At 57.3% G+C, this 15,648-nt stretch overlaps 1 protein-coding gene across 1 annotated transcript in view; it reads left to right on the top strand.

Moving 5' to 3' along the window:
* The window catches only part of TRPV4 (transient receptor potential cation channel subfamily V member 4), a 47,150-nt gene that overhangs the window by 24,589 nt on the left and 6,913 nt on the right, over window positions 1-15,648 (top strand). The window contains exons 3-12 of the mRNA XM_075898842.2: window positions 2,459-2,637; window positions 3,246-3,398; window positions 3,556-3,696; window positions 6,973-7,271; window positions 9,758-9,937; window positions 11,475-11,633; window positions 12,677-12,769; window positions 13,702-13,775; window positions 14,489-14,654; window positions 15,546-15,612. Of these exons, the coding sequence (XP_075754957.1) occupies window positions 2,459-2,637; window positions 3,246-3,398; window positions 3,556-3,696; window positions 6,973-7,271; window positions 9,758-9,937; window positions 11,475-11,633; window positions 12,677-12,769; window positions 13,702-13,775; window positions 14,489-14,654; window positions 15,546-15,612 (1,511 nt within the window). The remainder of the gene's footprint in view (window positions 1-2,458; window positions 2,638-3,245; window positions 3,399-3,555; window positions 3,697-6,972; window positions 7,272-9,757; window positions 9,938-11,474; window positions 11,634-12,676; window positions 12,770-13,701; window positions 13,776-14,488; window positions 14,655-15,545; window positions 15,613-15,648) is intronic.

The following is a 15,648-nucleotide window of genomic DNA, read 5'->3' as shown; positions in this document are numbered from 1 at the left end:
CATCCCCTCCCCACATCGCTGCAGGCACTTGAAACAGCTACTCCGTGTTCCATAGAATGAATCCAGGCAGCCGCCCCAACTATCCTATGGACAGGCGGGACCCAGAGGATTATAGGGGGGGCCTGATGAGAGCCAACAGCAGACATCACCCCTCCACGCTCACTGTGTTGGTGGTGGGAGCCGGAGCAGCCCAGCCCGCTGCACCCCACTTCTCAGTGGCGGCAGGAAGCAGAGCCCGTTGGTGCTGGGGTGCTTTGCTTCCTGACACTGTGGAGAAGCAGGGCGCAGCGGGCTGGGAGAGGACGGTGTGGTGAGGCAGAGCTGCCAGGCTGCTCCAGCTCCCATGCCAGGGTCGTGAATGCGGAGGGCTGGTGACCCCTGCTGCTGCCCCTGCACCAGGCTCCTGTAGTGCCCCACGCCGCATTGCTTGGGGATGAGTGCAGAAAGGGTTTAGGGAAAGGTGGAACAAGGATGGGGCCTATGGTGGTGGGAGTTGCCCTGCAACCTGTGCCTCAGGCACTGGAGAGGGGGGGTCACCTCAGGTCCTGTGCCCCCCCCTTCCAGGGATGGCCCTACCGCAAGTTTGCCAGTACAGCCGGCCCCCGAGTTATGAACGCATCGACTTACGACTATTTGTATTTACAACCAACCTCCTATACAGCTGGAACCCGAGTTTGCACTTACGAACAGCGCAGCCATACGTCAGTGAATGTAATCTGATTTACGAACACATCGAGTTACGACCAAGTGCTTGGACCGTAACTCGTTTGTAAGTCAGGGACTGGCTGTATAAGAACAGAAGTGATCACTCTCCTGCCATCCATCTCCACACTCTGACAAACAGAGGCTTAGAACACCATTCCTTACCCATCCTGGCTAATAGCCATTTATGGACTTAACCTCCATAAATATATCTAGTTCTCTTTTAAACCCTGTTCTAGTCCTAGCCTTCACAGCCTCCTCAGGCAAGGAGTTCCACAGATTGACTATGCGCTGTGTGAAGAAGAACTTCCTTTTATTTGTTTAAACCTGCTGCCCATTATAATCTCCCCATGGGTAAGAACTCTGGCCCTGGAACTGATCCCTGTCTCTCGTATGGCTGTGTGGAGCACTAAGCACCTAACTGCCTCCTCAGCGTGAGGTTTGAATCTCTCCCCAGGACTGTATCTCTCTGGTGCCCTCTGGGATCAGGGGCAGCAGGGAGCTGTGAGAGCTGCTCTGCTAAACGGGTTTGGCTGCAGCCTCCAAGCAGGAATAGGTTGGGATTCCCGCTGGAGAACAGATGGGTGGGGAGCTATCTTGTATTTCTCAGCCCAGAGGCTGGGTCCCATACAGCTATCACCTCACCTGCCTGGTCTCTCTAATATCCTGGGACCAACACGGCTACACCAGCACAGCCCACGTGGGATTTCAGGGCAGCCACGTAGTGCTGGTGTATGCAAGAAGGATGTCTTCCTTGGCAGACACGCTCTCTTTGTTGGCAGTCTGCTCTTGGGTAGTTCCTGGAATGTCAGGGGAGGAGCTGGGATTTGCTGACAGCAACAGCGTGGAGTCGGACAGGGGCTGTGTGCATAGCGATGCTAAATTATGTGTGACTTGGGAAATAATTGCACCAGTGCCCAGCCTTCCTCTTTGGATCGTCTGTGATGTAAAGTCCTTTCCAAGCAGCTGTCAGTTGACCTCTCTCAGAGATGCATGGTCCTGAGGGGCCAGCCTCCAAAGCAGAGAAGCATTAAGAAAGTCACGTGGTGATGGTCCCTGGGCCCTGTGAAGTGAGGGGCCGACCTTCAGGGCCAGGCATGAGGGGATGTTGAGTCAGTCCATGGCGGTATTTTGATGCCGCTGTCAGGTACTGGAAAGTTTGAACTTTCATTTAAATTTGTATTTTAAAACTAAATATCTAGCCTCATTTCTAACACGAGCTCGCACAGTGCTGCCTGAGAAGCAGGCGAGGTCCTTACTTCTCTTTGGGGTGTATTAAATCTGAAACCTTACAACACCAGCTAACATGCCCTGTTAACTATTACACTGCTGATCAGTTTCATAGAAACATCCAAGTATGGTGGAATCACTGGGGTAGTGGAGCTTCAGTTACACTCCTTAGTCTGAATGTGGTGGAAATTAAACTTTCTACATGGGAGACCAAGTATTACTGTCAGCAATGCATAGAAGGGGAAACTGAGGCACAGAGCTGAGACACACTTTGTCCAAGAGAGTCAGTGATAGAGCCGAGTCCCCCTGTCTCTTACACGGCCTTTTGTGCAGTTGGGTAATTAGAACGCTGAGGGGCAGAGAAGACATCAAGGACCAGGAGCCCGGAGGCCCCACAAATGCCCCTGGAGCAGGCTACAGTAAAGGAAGTGTCCGTGGCTACGTCTGGGTCATGCACAGGCAGGCACTGGAGGCAAGAGCCGGGTGCTCTGAGAGCCTGTTTGTAGAGATGGTGCCTCTTTTCCAGGAAGCAGACCAACAGCCCAAAGACCCTGACCCCAGCTCCCAGCCCACCTCCAGTCCTCAAGGTGTTTAACCGGCCCATCCTCTTCGACATCGTGTCCCGGGGCTCTACCACTGGCCTGGATGGGCTCCTCCCCTTCCTGCTGACCCACAAGAAGCGCCTGACTGATGAGGAGTTTCGGGGTGAGTTGTGTAATAGGCAGCGTCAATGGCCAGCAGCCAGCAGCCAGCCTGGCTCTGGGGCTTCCTGCCTGGAGCGGAGGATGGGGAACCAACATGTCAGCTCTGGGCCGGGGCAAAGAGGGGAAGCCAGTGCTGTGCTGCAGGGGCCGCGTGCCCTCTCTTCACAACCAAGACACCGGCACAGCAGAGTCCATCCAGCTGGGCACATCATGTGTGATCAGTGTGGGGGAGCGTGGAGTGATGGTAAATTGAGTGTGCACCCTAGGATGTGTGTACACGGCTTTGCACAGCGGAGCCTGGCTGTGTGGCTACTTCCCATGCCTGTGTGAGAGCATTGGGGCAGGGGTTTCACCTGCAGGTCCAGCCGCCCTTCTGGGGGGGCTAGTCCCTCTCCCTGCCTAGTGGGTTCAAGGCCCCCATATGACCCTCCCTGGGACAGTTAACACCTCTGGCCGCTGGTGTCTCGGGCCATGCGTGCCTGGGGGTTTGCAGCTGGGGCAGCAGCTGGTGAAGATGGAACACTGGAGGTGGGCTCGTGCCCGAGCTGAGCTCCAGGCTGGTCCTGCCCACCCCACGCCCTGTCTCACAGCCCCTCCATGCCCCTGCAGAGCCCTCGACTGGGAAGACCTGCCTGCCCAAAGCGCTGCTGAACCTGAGCGGGGGCAAGAACGACACCATCCCTCTGCTCCTGGACATCGCGGAGAAGACAGGCAACATGCGGGAGTTCATCAACTCGCCCTTCCGAGACGTCTACTACCGAGGTGGGGGCTGAGCCCTGGCCTGGGACAAGGGTGGGATTCCTGGCAACAGCCCTGGGGAGAGCTGCATTTCCGCCCCCTACTGCCCTCCCTGCTCAGCGGGGTGCGGAGGGCCGGGGCTGGGCACGTGGGGCGCTGACGGGCCTGCGTGTGGTTCCAGGTCAGACAGCGCTGCACATCGCCATAGAGCGCCGCTGCAAACACTACGTGGAGCTGTTAGTGGAGAAGGGGGCGGACGTGCACGCCCAGGCGCGAGGCCGCTTCTTCCAGCCTAAGGACGAGGGGGGATATTTCTACTTCGGTGAGTGGGAAGCGGCGCCTGGCCCCGCGTGCGGGAAAGGCCACATCCTAGGTGGGGAGGCCTCCTCTAACGCACCCCCCTGCAAGAGCGAGTGAAGAAGCCACCTCCATCAAGGGGTGCCCATTGAATGGGGTCTTGCCCTGGCCACGGGAATAGCAGCACATGGCGCCCGTCCATGCTGCAACCTCAGCGGGGTGCCTCTGCCCCGTTTCACCCTTCGATGCCTTCAAGTGCCGGGCACTCTTCACTCGCCTCGTGCCACTCGCAGGGCTGAGGCAGACTGGGCCCGGCACAGGCCACTGCCAGCCTCCCTCCTGAGCAAACACTCGCCAGGCCCTATGGGCCAGCGTCACTTTCCAGGGGCGAGCGCGGCTCCTTTCAAGGTGTGGACAGGCTGCTCCTTCCAGCCGGCCAAAGGCAGTGACGGCAACGGGACCAGGGTAGGGCGGCCATTCGTCCTCTTTTTTATAGGACAGCGCTGGTGTTTGCTACTCTGTCCTCTGATAAGAAGCAGGTGCCTTTATGGCCTCTGTCTGGTTTTTGGCCCAGAACCCCAGTGCAGCATTCTGGCAGGCTGGGGCGCTTGGCTGCAGTTGTTCCCAGCCGGGCTTCCAGGGCTCTCCTGCAGCAGGTAGCTAAGCAGTAGGTAGCCAGGCAGGTGTGTGCTCCTCCCCTCCCCCATCTGGGGATGCCCCTCCCTCCCAGCACTCTTTAGGGAGGGTGGGGAGCTGCAGCTGCATGCACTAAGGCTATGTCTACACTGGCGCGATCTTGCGCCAGAGCTATGCAAATGAGGCTAAGCGTGGAATATCACTGAGCCTCATTTGCATATCTAATGAGCCGCCTTTTTTGCGGAAGAGGCTCTTGCGCAAGATGGAGCTGTCTACACTGCCCCTTCTTGCGCAAGAAAAACCCTCTTGCGCAATGCTGTTACGCTGATTATTTTCAGGCATAACGGTATTGCAGTGTAGACAGCTCCTTCTTGGCGGCTCATTAGATATGCAAATGAGGCTCGGCGATATTCCACGCTTAGCCTCATTTGCATAGCACTGGCGCAAGATCGCACCAGTGTAGACATAGCCTGAGTCGTCTTCTTCTTCCCCTGACTCTCAGGGAGCGTGGGGGAATGTGCTCAGCTTGTGTGTTCCTCTCACTCCTGACAGCTAAGGGGAGGGCCGAGGAGGATGCTGCAGGCTGTGCACTTTCCCCTCACTCCCTGAGAGTCAGAGGAAGAAGAGCAGAAGCAACCTGGGATGTGCGGTTGCAGCCCCCGCCTCCAGAAATAGCACCCTTGCCTGCCCACACTCACACCTACACCGCCCAGGTCTAGGGCCCTCTTCCCCCAGTCCTGACTCCTGAATCCCCACATCCCCCTGCCCTGGGGCCCTTATGCATTAAAGCAGGGGTTGACAATAATTTTTGACGAGGGGCCACTCCAAGATTTTGAAAAGTGGCTGAGGGCTGCACTTTCCCGTGATATTAATGGAGGAGGTGCAAGGTCTGGGATGAAGGTTGGGTGCAGAAGGGAGCTTGGCATAAGAGACTTGCATGAAGGAGGGAGTGTGAGGTCTGGGAGGGAGTTTGGGTGAAGAAGGTGGTTGTGACTTAGGACAGGGGATTGGAGTGCAGGGGTTTGAGTTGTGACCTAGGACAGGAGGGGGCTGTGATCTGGGGCAGATGTTTGGGGTGCAGTATCTGGGAGGGAGTATGGACTCAGGAGGGGGGCAGAGAGTTTGGGTTATGTGAGGTAGGGAGGCAGAGGGCTGGGGGCAAAGGGAGGGGATGGGGTGCCAAAGGCAGGACCTGGCTAGAAGTCTTAGCAGTAAGACTCCAGGTCAGCAGCTCAGCTCATTCTCAGGCAGGAGCCTGTCCCATCCCCGCATAGGCTGAAACAGGCAGCTCCCATTGACCAGAAACCAGCCAATGGGATTGTGCTGGGGGTAGGAGCAGCCATGAGGCACCACTCCCCCTGCTCACAGCGAGTGGAGCGCAAAGAGCCCCGGCAGCCGCTTTTCTGAGGGCGTGCAGGGGCGGGGCAAGCAGGGAGGCCCCCTACTGCATCTGCGGGCCACCTTCTGGGCACTGCGCAATTCTGGGGGTGGGGATGGGGTGTGAGAGACTCCCCTGCTCACAGACCCTAGTTGGCCTGGGAGCAGGGGGAGCATGCAAAGTCTTCTTCCCCCACCAGCTGTGCACGGCACCAAGAATGAACTGCCAGCTGTTCAAAACAGCTGGCAGTTCTCTCTAGACGCTGGGGGCCTGGGGACAAAGATTTCATGTGCTTCCCCTGCTCCCAGGCTAATCAGGGTCTGTGGGTGGGGGGAGCATGGGAAGGCTCCTTGCCCTGCCCCTTCTGCCTGAGGCCACGCGCTTTCCGGGGTGGCCAGCGACCACTTCAGAAATTGGTGAAGTGCCCCCCATTCACAAATTATTGCTGATGCCTTGTCTAGTACGTCCTGGGGCCCTGGCCTGGTGCTGCTCTAGCAAAGGGCAGAGGTGGGCTGGATGTGCCAGCTGCCCCTGAAGCTGTGATGGAGACTTGGCAGGGGCAGCTGGGAGGCCAATATCCCCTCTAGAGGTTGTGTCAGAGAGTGGGAGATGTGGACCATCTGCGTCAGGTGTTCCCTGCTGTGCCCCACCAAGAGAGGGGCTGGAAGGAGCCTTGGGCCCCTGCATCTGGAGGTGAGGGACATGGTGCCAGGCTGTCTCTTTGCACTGAGGCCCAGGGCCCAGGGACCACCTTAGTGCAAGGACTGAGAGAACTGGAGGCTGCTGGGTGATGCTGCTCCTGGCACTGTGTGGGACTGGCCAGGCTCCAGGGGTGATGGGACTCTCCCCAGTAACTCCCCCAGCTTGGTGGACGGTTGCCATGGTGAGTGGTGATGGCTGCTGGTTTTAGGTAGGACCTTTGCACTGGTACATGTTGCTCTGCCCTGGATTGCCCCGTCGGGTCACACAAGCTGTCTGATGCGCAGCGCAGCATCCATGCTGTTACATGTGTGCAATCCCACACAATTGTGTTGGTACGCGCCAGTCCATGCAGGATTGCCCCGTCGGGTCACACAAAGAGTCCCATGTGCAATTGTGCAAGCCATCACGCGTGTGCAGTCCCTCACACTCCTGGTTACTCCACCACTGTTCCTCCCACCAGTTCTTCCCTCACTGGGGCAGCAGAGCAGCTGCCTCTCCTCAGGCCTTTGGGTCCTTCCCCCACTCCCCGAGCTGTCTGTCCGGATGGAGAAAGGCTGACTCCCTCTGTGCTCTCTCCCCTGCCAGGTGAGCTGCCCCTCTCCCTCGCCGCCTGCACAAACCAGCCACACATTGTCCACTACCTCACGGAGAATGCGCACAAACAGGCAGACCTGCGGCGCCAGGACTCGCGGGGCAACACAGTGCTGCAGGCCCTGGTGGCCATTGCTGACAATACCCGGGAGAACACCAAGTTTGTCACCAAGATGTACGACCTGCTGCTGATCAAGTGCGCCAAGCTTTTCCCCGACACCAACCTGGAGGCCCTGCTCAACAACGACGGCCTCTCGCCTCTCATGATGGCGGCCAAGAGTGGCAAGATTGGGGTAAGGAGGTGTCATCCCAGCCCCCCTCTGGCTGCTGCCACAGGGAAGGGCAAAGCCAGCTCTGCCAGCCACTGGGTTAGGGCCCCTCCCGCCCTTGCAGCTCTCTCTGATGGCAGTGGGGCTGGTTAGCCTATGTATGGGGAGCAGTCTGTGCATACGAGTTCAGCTCAGAGCGTATCTGTGTGCATCCATAACAAACCAGCATTAGTCAAACGCACAGGTCTCTGGGCTGGGAGACAGGGAGTGGCCCCGCATTTGTGTTGGCCCCAGGCATGAGGGGCACAGTGGGTGAGGCAAGAGCTTTTATGGGCTCTGTCTCTGCTGGTGAGTGAGACAGGCTTTCGAGCCCTGGTCAGCCCCAGTTCAGGGACCCAGAGTGTTCCAAGGTCTGAAGCACAAGGGGATAACACAGTGCAAGGAACCGTGTAAAGTGAAGGCAGGTTTCCTATGCGGTGGGCAGCTCTGGGGTGATGGCTGTGAGAAGGCTTAGCCCATGGGGAGTTGTTTGGGCGGTGAGGATTTTCCGGCTTGAGTTCATTGGGGAGTGCAGGGATGGTTGGGTTTCCCCTGCATGGTGGTTGGGTGCTCGATGCACGGTCTGAGGAATGCCATGCGTTGGGATGAGCACATGCAGGACTGTGGGGTGATGTCAGTGGAAATAAGTCCTTGGCCTCCAGTAACCACCAGCTTTCTCACATGGGCTGGGGCAAGCAGCTGTCCCACTGGAAGCTGCCAAGAAGGCGTCCAAGGTGTCCCTTGCTTCACGAGGCCTCTGGCTTTCTCTGATCTCCTGGGCCCCAGTCCTTACCAGCTGTGCATAAGAACAGCCGTGCTGGGCTATGTGCACCACCAGTACAAACAAAACACCTGGCTGCGGGCGCTCTGCTAATCAGATCTCCCCTTAGTGGCCACCCAGGTGCCCAGGTGCCCAGCTCACAGGGAATCCTGGTGCTCATCCACCCAACATGGTGAGAGCTGGGTCCCGGCTTGCCCTAGAGAGCGCAGCTCCCATGCAGCTTCATGCGCAGATGGCTAGGCAGAGTCATGGGGCCTGTCTGACTTGTAATTTAGTGTCTGCCTCCACCTAGCGGCCAGTTGCAGTTCTCCAGAGTATTTGTGTGTCTGCAGAAAGCTGCACTGGAGCTTTGCAAGGCGCAAACTGGGCTGTGTAGGGCAGAGGGCCTTGATCCTGGGCCCAAGCACAGAAGCCCATTAACAGGCTTGGTTAATTAACCTCAAGTGTCCTGACCGTACCACTCCCCAGCAACACACCCCCACGCACTCAGGGGCAGGGGATTCCAGCCCAGCATGGCCAGGCAGAAAAGTTACCCCAGTGGCTAGAGGAAATGAGGTGCTACCTGGGCTGGGGACATGGGGATGGCAAGAGCAGGGGAGAAGCCGTCATCAGACAGCAGCTGCTATTATGGAAATGTTAAAGCCCAAACTGTACCATGCTAGCCCCTCATTCTGGCTGGTTGCCACAGTTATCGGGGCTCAGCCTAGGACACCCTAGTATTTGAAGGCTTCAATATCTGAGATCTAGGTGAGAGGATTATTCTAAGAGGGGTGGTTGAGATTCTGTGGCCTGCACTGTGCAGGGGGTCAGACTAGATGATCATAATGGTCCCTTCTGACCTTAAAGTCTATGAGTCTATATCAGTCAGAGGCTCAGCCATGCTGAACACCAGGCCTAAAGCAGGGCACCCAGAATCAGCAACCATGGCTGGAAACATTGGCCAGAATGCTGAGAGCGGGACTCTGAACATTGGGGGGGGGGGGACTCTGAGCAGAGGGAGGGAGCTCTGAACAGTGTGTACTGGTGTCTCGTAGCTCAGAGGCACAGAGAAAGCAGGGGGCTCTGAGAGGAGTAGGGGTGGGGACCCTGAGCAGAGGGCAGGGGCTCTGAGCAGGGCAGAGGTGTAGCGAGGGTGTTATGCACCCAGGGGAAAAGGTAAAATTCTGCCCCCCCCTGCCAGCACCATGCGACGGGGCCCTGAGCCTGGCGCTTGGCTGAGTCTAACCTGGGAGCAGTAGGGGGAGTATGTGCCGCATTTCCTCCCACCTCCTCCAGTTTGGGGCCAGCCCCCGCATGCACTAACCCACTGGTGGAGATGGAGGAGGGTGGGACTGGGGGCGGAGAGGTGCAGAGGAGGATCCAACCACCGGCAGTGGGTGGAGGAGGAGCAGGCAAACCGAGGGGGTGTGGAGGGGTATAAATTGGTGCCCCTCCTTCATGGCACCCAGGGGCAACCAGGGGCGGATATAGGGCAGGGCGAGCGGGGCAGCTGCCCCGGGCCCCGCACTTCAAGAAGCCCCACACATGCGCCGTGGCAAAGGGGGGCCCCGTGAAATTGTGCTGCCCTGAGCCCCGCAAAATCATCATTTGCCCCCTCCTCATGCACACACACCTCCCCTCACTTCGCCACAGGAGCAATGTTCCTTTCACTGCACCTCGTGCTGCGGGTGACCATTCCTCCCTTCTCCAGATGTTCCAGCACATCATCCGCAGGGAGATCACAGATGAGGATGCCCGCCACCTCTCCCGCAAGTTCAAGGACTGGGCTTATGGGCCTGTCTACTCCTCGCTCTATGACCTGTCCTCACTGGACACCTGTGGAGAGGAGGTGTCTGTGCTGGAGATCCTGGTGTACAACAGTAAGATCGAGGTGAGCGCTGAGCCGGCCTGGGCAGGGAGGCAGCAAATGGTGGCACGCAGCCTGTTGTGGCACTGGGTTGCCATGCGCCTGTTGTCGTCAGGCGCACGGCAGGACCTTTCAGGTCTCCCAGGAGGTGGGTTGAGTACCTTGCAAGATCCAGTCCCCAGTGACTTGACTACTGTGAAGATGCACAGACATGACTCCAGGCTAGGCCTGGCCAGCACCACCCCGTCTCCGGCCTTCCCAGCCTGCTGGCCCAGACAGCAGCTCCCTGTCTTCATCCCTCCTGGCCTGCCAGTCTGGCCAGTGCTGCCCCCTCTCCAGCCCTGCCAACTTGCGGGCCCGGCTGGTGCTTCTCTGTGTCTGTCCCTCCCCGTTCATGGGCCAGGCCGGTGCTGCCCCAACTCCAGCCCTCCCCAGCCACGGGGCCAGCCAGCGCCGCCCTATTTATTCCCCTGGCAATGTGCAGGGTTTGCACCACCCTGTCTCCATTCCCTGTCTGTGGGCATGGCCAGCACTGCCCCATCTCCCTTCCTTTGGCCCATGGGCATGGGCCGTGTCACCCCATCTCTGTTGCCCCTGGCCACAGGCATGGCCAGGACTGTCCCATCTCCATTCTCCCAGCTGCTGGCAGTGAGAGGCAAAGAGGTGCCCTTTAAAACATGGAATTTAAATCCTAATGGGAAAATAGAGCATAACTCTGGCAAATGAAATGTAAAAATATAATAAGGAAAGCAAAAAAATAATAATCTGAGGAACAGCTAGCTAAAGATTCAGAAAGTAATAGCAATTTTTAAAGTACATCAGAAGCAGGCAGCCGGCTAAACAACCGTTGGGGCCACTGGATGATTGAGATGCTAAAGGAGCACTCAAAGACAATAAGGTCATTGCGGAGAAACTAAATGAATTCTTTGCCTCGGTCTTCATGACTAAGGATGTGAGGGAGATTCCCAAATCTGAGCCATTCTTTTTAGGTGACAAAGCTGAGGAACTGTCCCAGATTGAGGTGTCATTAGAGGAGGTTTTGGAACAAATTGATAAACTTAACAGTAACAAGCCACTGGGACCAGAAGGCATTCACCCAAGAGCTCTGAAGAAACTCAGATGTGAAATTGCAGAACTACTGTGGCTTGTAACCTATTCCTTAAATCAGCTTCTGTACCCAATGACTGGACGATAGCTAACATTGACACCAATATTTAAAAAGGGCTCTAGAGGTGATCCTGGCAATTATAGACCAGTAAGTCTAACATCAGTACGGGGCAAAATAGTTGAAACTACAGTAAAGAACAGAATTGTCAGACACGTTGATGAACATCATTTGTTGGGGGAAAGTCAACATGGTTTCTGTAAAAGGAAATCCTGTCTTACTAATCTGTTAGAGTTCTCTGAGGGGGTCAACAAACATGTGGCCAAGGGGGATCCACTGGATATAGTGTACTTAGATTTCCAGAAAGCCTTTGACAAGGCCTCTCCTCAAAGGCTCTCAAGCAAAGTGAGCTGCTATGGGATAAGTGCTTGCAGCTAGTGCCTTGTGTTATTGCAGAACCGCCATGAGATGCTTGCTGTGGAGCCCATCAATGAGCTGCTACGTGACAAGTGGCGGAAGTTTGGGGCTGTCTCCTTCTACATCAGTGTGATCTCCTACCTCAGCGCCATGATCATCTTCACTCTCATTGCCTACTACCGCCCCCTGGAGGGCACGGTGAGTCTCCCCATGGCCAGCCCTGTGGGTCCATGGGGCTCAGGGCGGCCCGTATGGATCTGTGGAGCAGCGGCAGGTTCCTGTTGTTAGGCTGTAAAGAGAGCTGAGCTTTCTGGGCAGTCCCTAGTGATTTCCAAGTGCCCAGCCCAATTAATGCCCTGGGGGAGTCTCTTCCCTGTGAGAGGTGTGGCCCACACCAGTGTCCCAGCAGGCCAGGGAGACAGCCCCAAATCCCACCTCCAGCTGAGCCAGCTCAGAGCACCGGGCCTGCCTGCTAGAGCAGGGTTTCCCAACCTATGGGTCGGGACCCAAATATGGGTCGCCATTACATTTCAATGTCGCCAGGTGTCTCCCCAGGTGTCTCTTAAGGAGGAGACATTCACACATTTTTTAAATTGCCCCGGATCACCAAGTCTTCCTGAATTGTCAAAATGGGTCCCCATCTGGAAAAGGTTGGGAACCGCTGTGCTATAGGAAGGTGAGCCTGTCGCTGTGCCTCACTGGATGTGCGGAGATGGGGCAAAGGAAGACCCCATCTTCCTTTGGATAGGGCTCCCGCCTGGGGAGGAGAGGGTTGTGGGTTCGAGTCCCAGGTCCACCAGGGTTGGGACAGGACGGGAGGCGCTGGGGCAGGCGGGATAAAGGGCCTACGGGCAGTAAGGTGGAGGGGCGGGTTCCCACGTGGCCTAATGGATAGGGCTTGCCTGGGGAGGACAGGGTCGTGGGTTCAACCCTGGTTTCTGGCTGGTCATGAAATCCCTGCTTTCCCTGGTTCTATACTGCCCTGGACGAGTCCTGCTTCTCCAAGGGGCTCACTTCTAAGGGGTGGGGGGCAATGTCCCAGCAGCCAGCCCCAGTGGGGGCTGTCAGAGCAGGTGGGAGTGGCCTTTGTGTGTCCTGGTGATTGAGGAAGGCAGTGTGTGTGGGGGTGGGGGTGTGGTCTGGGGAAGAGAGGGGATGGGAGCATGGCACTGTTGGAGGCCTGGTGCTGGGATTTCTGGGTAACATCCTCAGAACCAGCTCATGCTTTACCTGCCCTGCAGCCGCCATATCCATACACGACAACCATCGACTACCTGCGCCTGGCTGGGGAGATCATAACCCTCTTCACCGGAGTCTTGTTCTTTTTCACCAATGTAAGTGGAAGCCATTCGCTCCCTCCCCCTCTACCCTTACACAAGTGCCCCCCGTGCCCTCATGTGAGTGCCCCCACCACCTCAGCCCTCACACCAATGCCTCTTTCCTTCTGCCCTCGCACAAGTGTGTCCTGACCTCATGCAGGTGTCCCTCATCTTGCTGCTTCACACTTGCATGGGTGTCTGCCTCACACAAGCAAGGGGGCAAGGCCCAGCTCTGAGACCCACAAACCTTGTGACAGACGCTTCCCCTGAGGGCAGAACACATTAATCCCCTTGGTGCCCGTGCCCTCCCCAGGAATCTTGGCGCACCCTTCCCTCAAGGGGCCAGTCTGCAAAGCCGTGTCTGTTCTGCAGCCCTCGACTACTCCTGCCAATATCCTCAGAGCTTCCCGGGGTCACGGGTTGGGGCAAGACAGGGGCACAGGTGGGATGCAGGCCATGGGGCCGGGAGTCCTGATTCAAAGTTCTTGTACAGTGCAGGGAGTGGGCACCCTGAGGACCTGATCCTAGTGCGTGTGAACCACCTGTGCTCCATGGAAGCCAGCATGGGTGGCAACCCCTTCCCGTTGTCTGTCCCTTTACATAGTGCTGGTCCTGGTCCCTGCGCCTGTGGGTCTGTCTTCTCAGCAGAAGGAGGCAGCTTTGCATTGATGTATTTGGGATAAAACCCAGTACTGCTTCCATTCCTGCGGGGAGCGGAGCTTGGAGCCTCTCGCTTAGCACCCAGCTGGGCAGCTCCCTTCACCTTCCCTCTTCAGGGGAGGGGGAGCAGGGCCAGTCCTGCCTCTGCCTCTGCAAGGACCTTGTGGGACTGCCAGCGCCTCTTGTGATGTCCACTGTGTGCACCCCAGCCAGTCCCACCCTGTGCCTCCACGGACCCCACAACATGCCCCCCTCCACTGCTCTACCTTCTTTTCTTTCTTCTCCAGCTAAAGGATCTGTTTATGAAGAAATGTCCTGGGGTGAATTCGTTCTTTATAGACGGCTCCTTCCAGCTCCTCTAGTAAGTCACGATGCCCTTTGTCCGTGGTGCATATGGTGTCTCACCCAGAGCCCTGGAGATGCATTTGGAAGGGCAGTGCTCATTGCAGGTGCCAGACATGCTGGGGTGGCTGCATTGTGTCTGGGAGATACCAGCCTGGCTAGTGGAGTCTCCTTTGTAGTGGACCAAAGTACAGAGGCTTAGACATGCCGTCTCTGGCTCGCTCGCTGGGGATCACCACCAGGCACCCTGAGAGAGGAGACAGGTGTGTGAAGAGACATAGACAAGAGCTGCCCCCATCTCTGCAGCCTTTGCTGGGACCTGCTAGAGGATGCCATGCAGAGGGGATGGATTGGCAGCCTGCGAGTCAGGTTTTATGTCCCTGCACCGTAGGGTTGCTCCTTCTGATGGAAATTAGGGGCCTTGTGCTCTCTGTGCGTTTCTCAGCTGGGATCGGCCCAGCTGCTGCCTAAGGCAACAGAAGATCCCAGGGCACTGCCTGGGTGGGCTAGCCCCGGGTGCCCTTGCTCTGCATCCCCATGCAAACCCTGCTCTGCAGTGTGCTGACTGCTGTGCTCCACCGCCCAGGGGGAGCTGCCCAGCAGGTCCCCGTTGGGCCCTTTGAAGTGGCTACAGAAATGTAGGATGGGAGCTACTCCCTTCACTCGGACGGTGTCCGGGGCTAGGCCTGGCTTGTTCTGGGGTGAGGCTTAGATCTTCCTGCTCTTCCTCAGCTTCATCTACTCGGTGCTGGTGATCATCACGGCAGCACTGTACTTGGCGGGGATTGAAGCTTACCTGGCTGTCATGGTCTTTGCCCTGGTCCTGGGCTGGATGAATGCACTGTACTTCACCAGAGGCCTGAAACTTACCGGGACCTACAGCATCATGATCCAGAAGGTGAAGCAGGGGCCAGGCCTGTGTATGTGGGTGGGGGTAGTATTTACACGAGGAGTTCTTCGGGGCTGGGCCCATCTCTTACTACAGTAACAGCAGTGCCCGGTGCAGTATCAGGGTCTCCGCATGGCTTTTGCAGGTGTGTGTGGAGCTTTTACCTCCCTTCTGGCCAAATGCCAGCCAGTCCTGTTCTTCTCCCTAACTAGCCCAGCCCCGGCAACTGACTCCAGGGGTCGTCTTCATGGTCCTGTCCTGGTGCAGACGGAGCCTGGTGGAGGGATGTTAAGCCTCTCACTGCAGGGATTAAGTCAATCTCTAGCTATTGGGGGGGCCAACTGACCTTTGCAGGGTTCTTATACCTTCCTCTGAGGCACCTAGCCCTGGGCTGGCTGAGACCGGGCGATGCGTGAGATGGAGCTTGGATCCAGTCCAGTCTAGTGATTGCTGTGTTCCTGTGCCACCGCCTTGTGCTGTCAGACAGCTGTGTGGCTGGCCGCCACTGCTCCAGTCATGAAAACACCAATTAATTCCCCCCAGGGTGGCTGCGATGGTGCCTGGTTGGTGGGTTAGAAAGCACCAGGAGTAGACAAAGGAGCAGGTCGACCCAGGGATGCAGGAGGTGTAAGGCAGAGGAAGGCAGGGCAGGAGAGAGAGGTAGGCTCCTGAACCAGAGCAAACAGGAGACGGCATCTCAAAATAACTGTTGTGGGGAGGTCAGGCCGGGGGCGGGAAGAGCCAAGGTCACTGAACTGCCCGGGGGTGTCTCGGTCTGTGTAGACGGAGCAGGAGACAGGAGCAGGACGTCGCCCTGTGATGGGCACCGTCTGGCGGCTGTGCAGGGAAGTGGGTGCTGCAGGGGATTTTTTTTCATCTCTGCCTGTGGGATTTTTTCAGATCCTCTTCAAAGACCTTTTCCGGTTCCTCCTAGTGTACGTGCTCTTCATGATCGGCTACGCTTCGGGTAGGTGGCCTGTCCGGGGCAGCTGTGGAGGGGGGT

The sequence above is a fragment of the Pelodiscus sinensis genome, chromosome Z, assembly GCF_052426305.1.
Source record: "Pelodiscus sinensis isolate ZL-2025 chromosome Z, ASM5242630v1, whole genome shotgun sequence".
In the NCBI taxonomy this organism is placed as follows: Eukaryota; Metazoa; Chordata; order Testudines; family Trionychidae; genus Pelodiscus; species Pelodiscus sinensis.
Note: the sequence above shows the minus strand (reverse complement) of the source record. Positions and strands in the feature narration are given on the sequence as shown.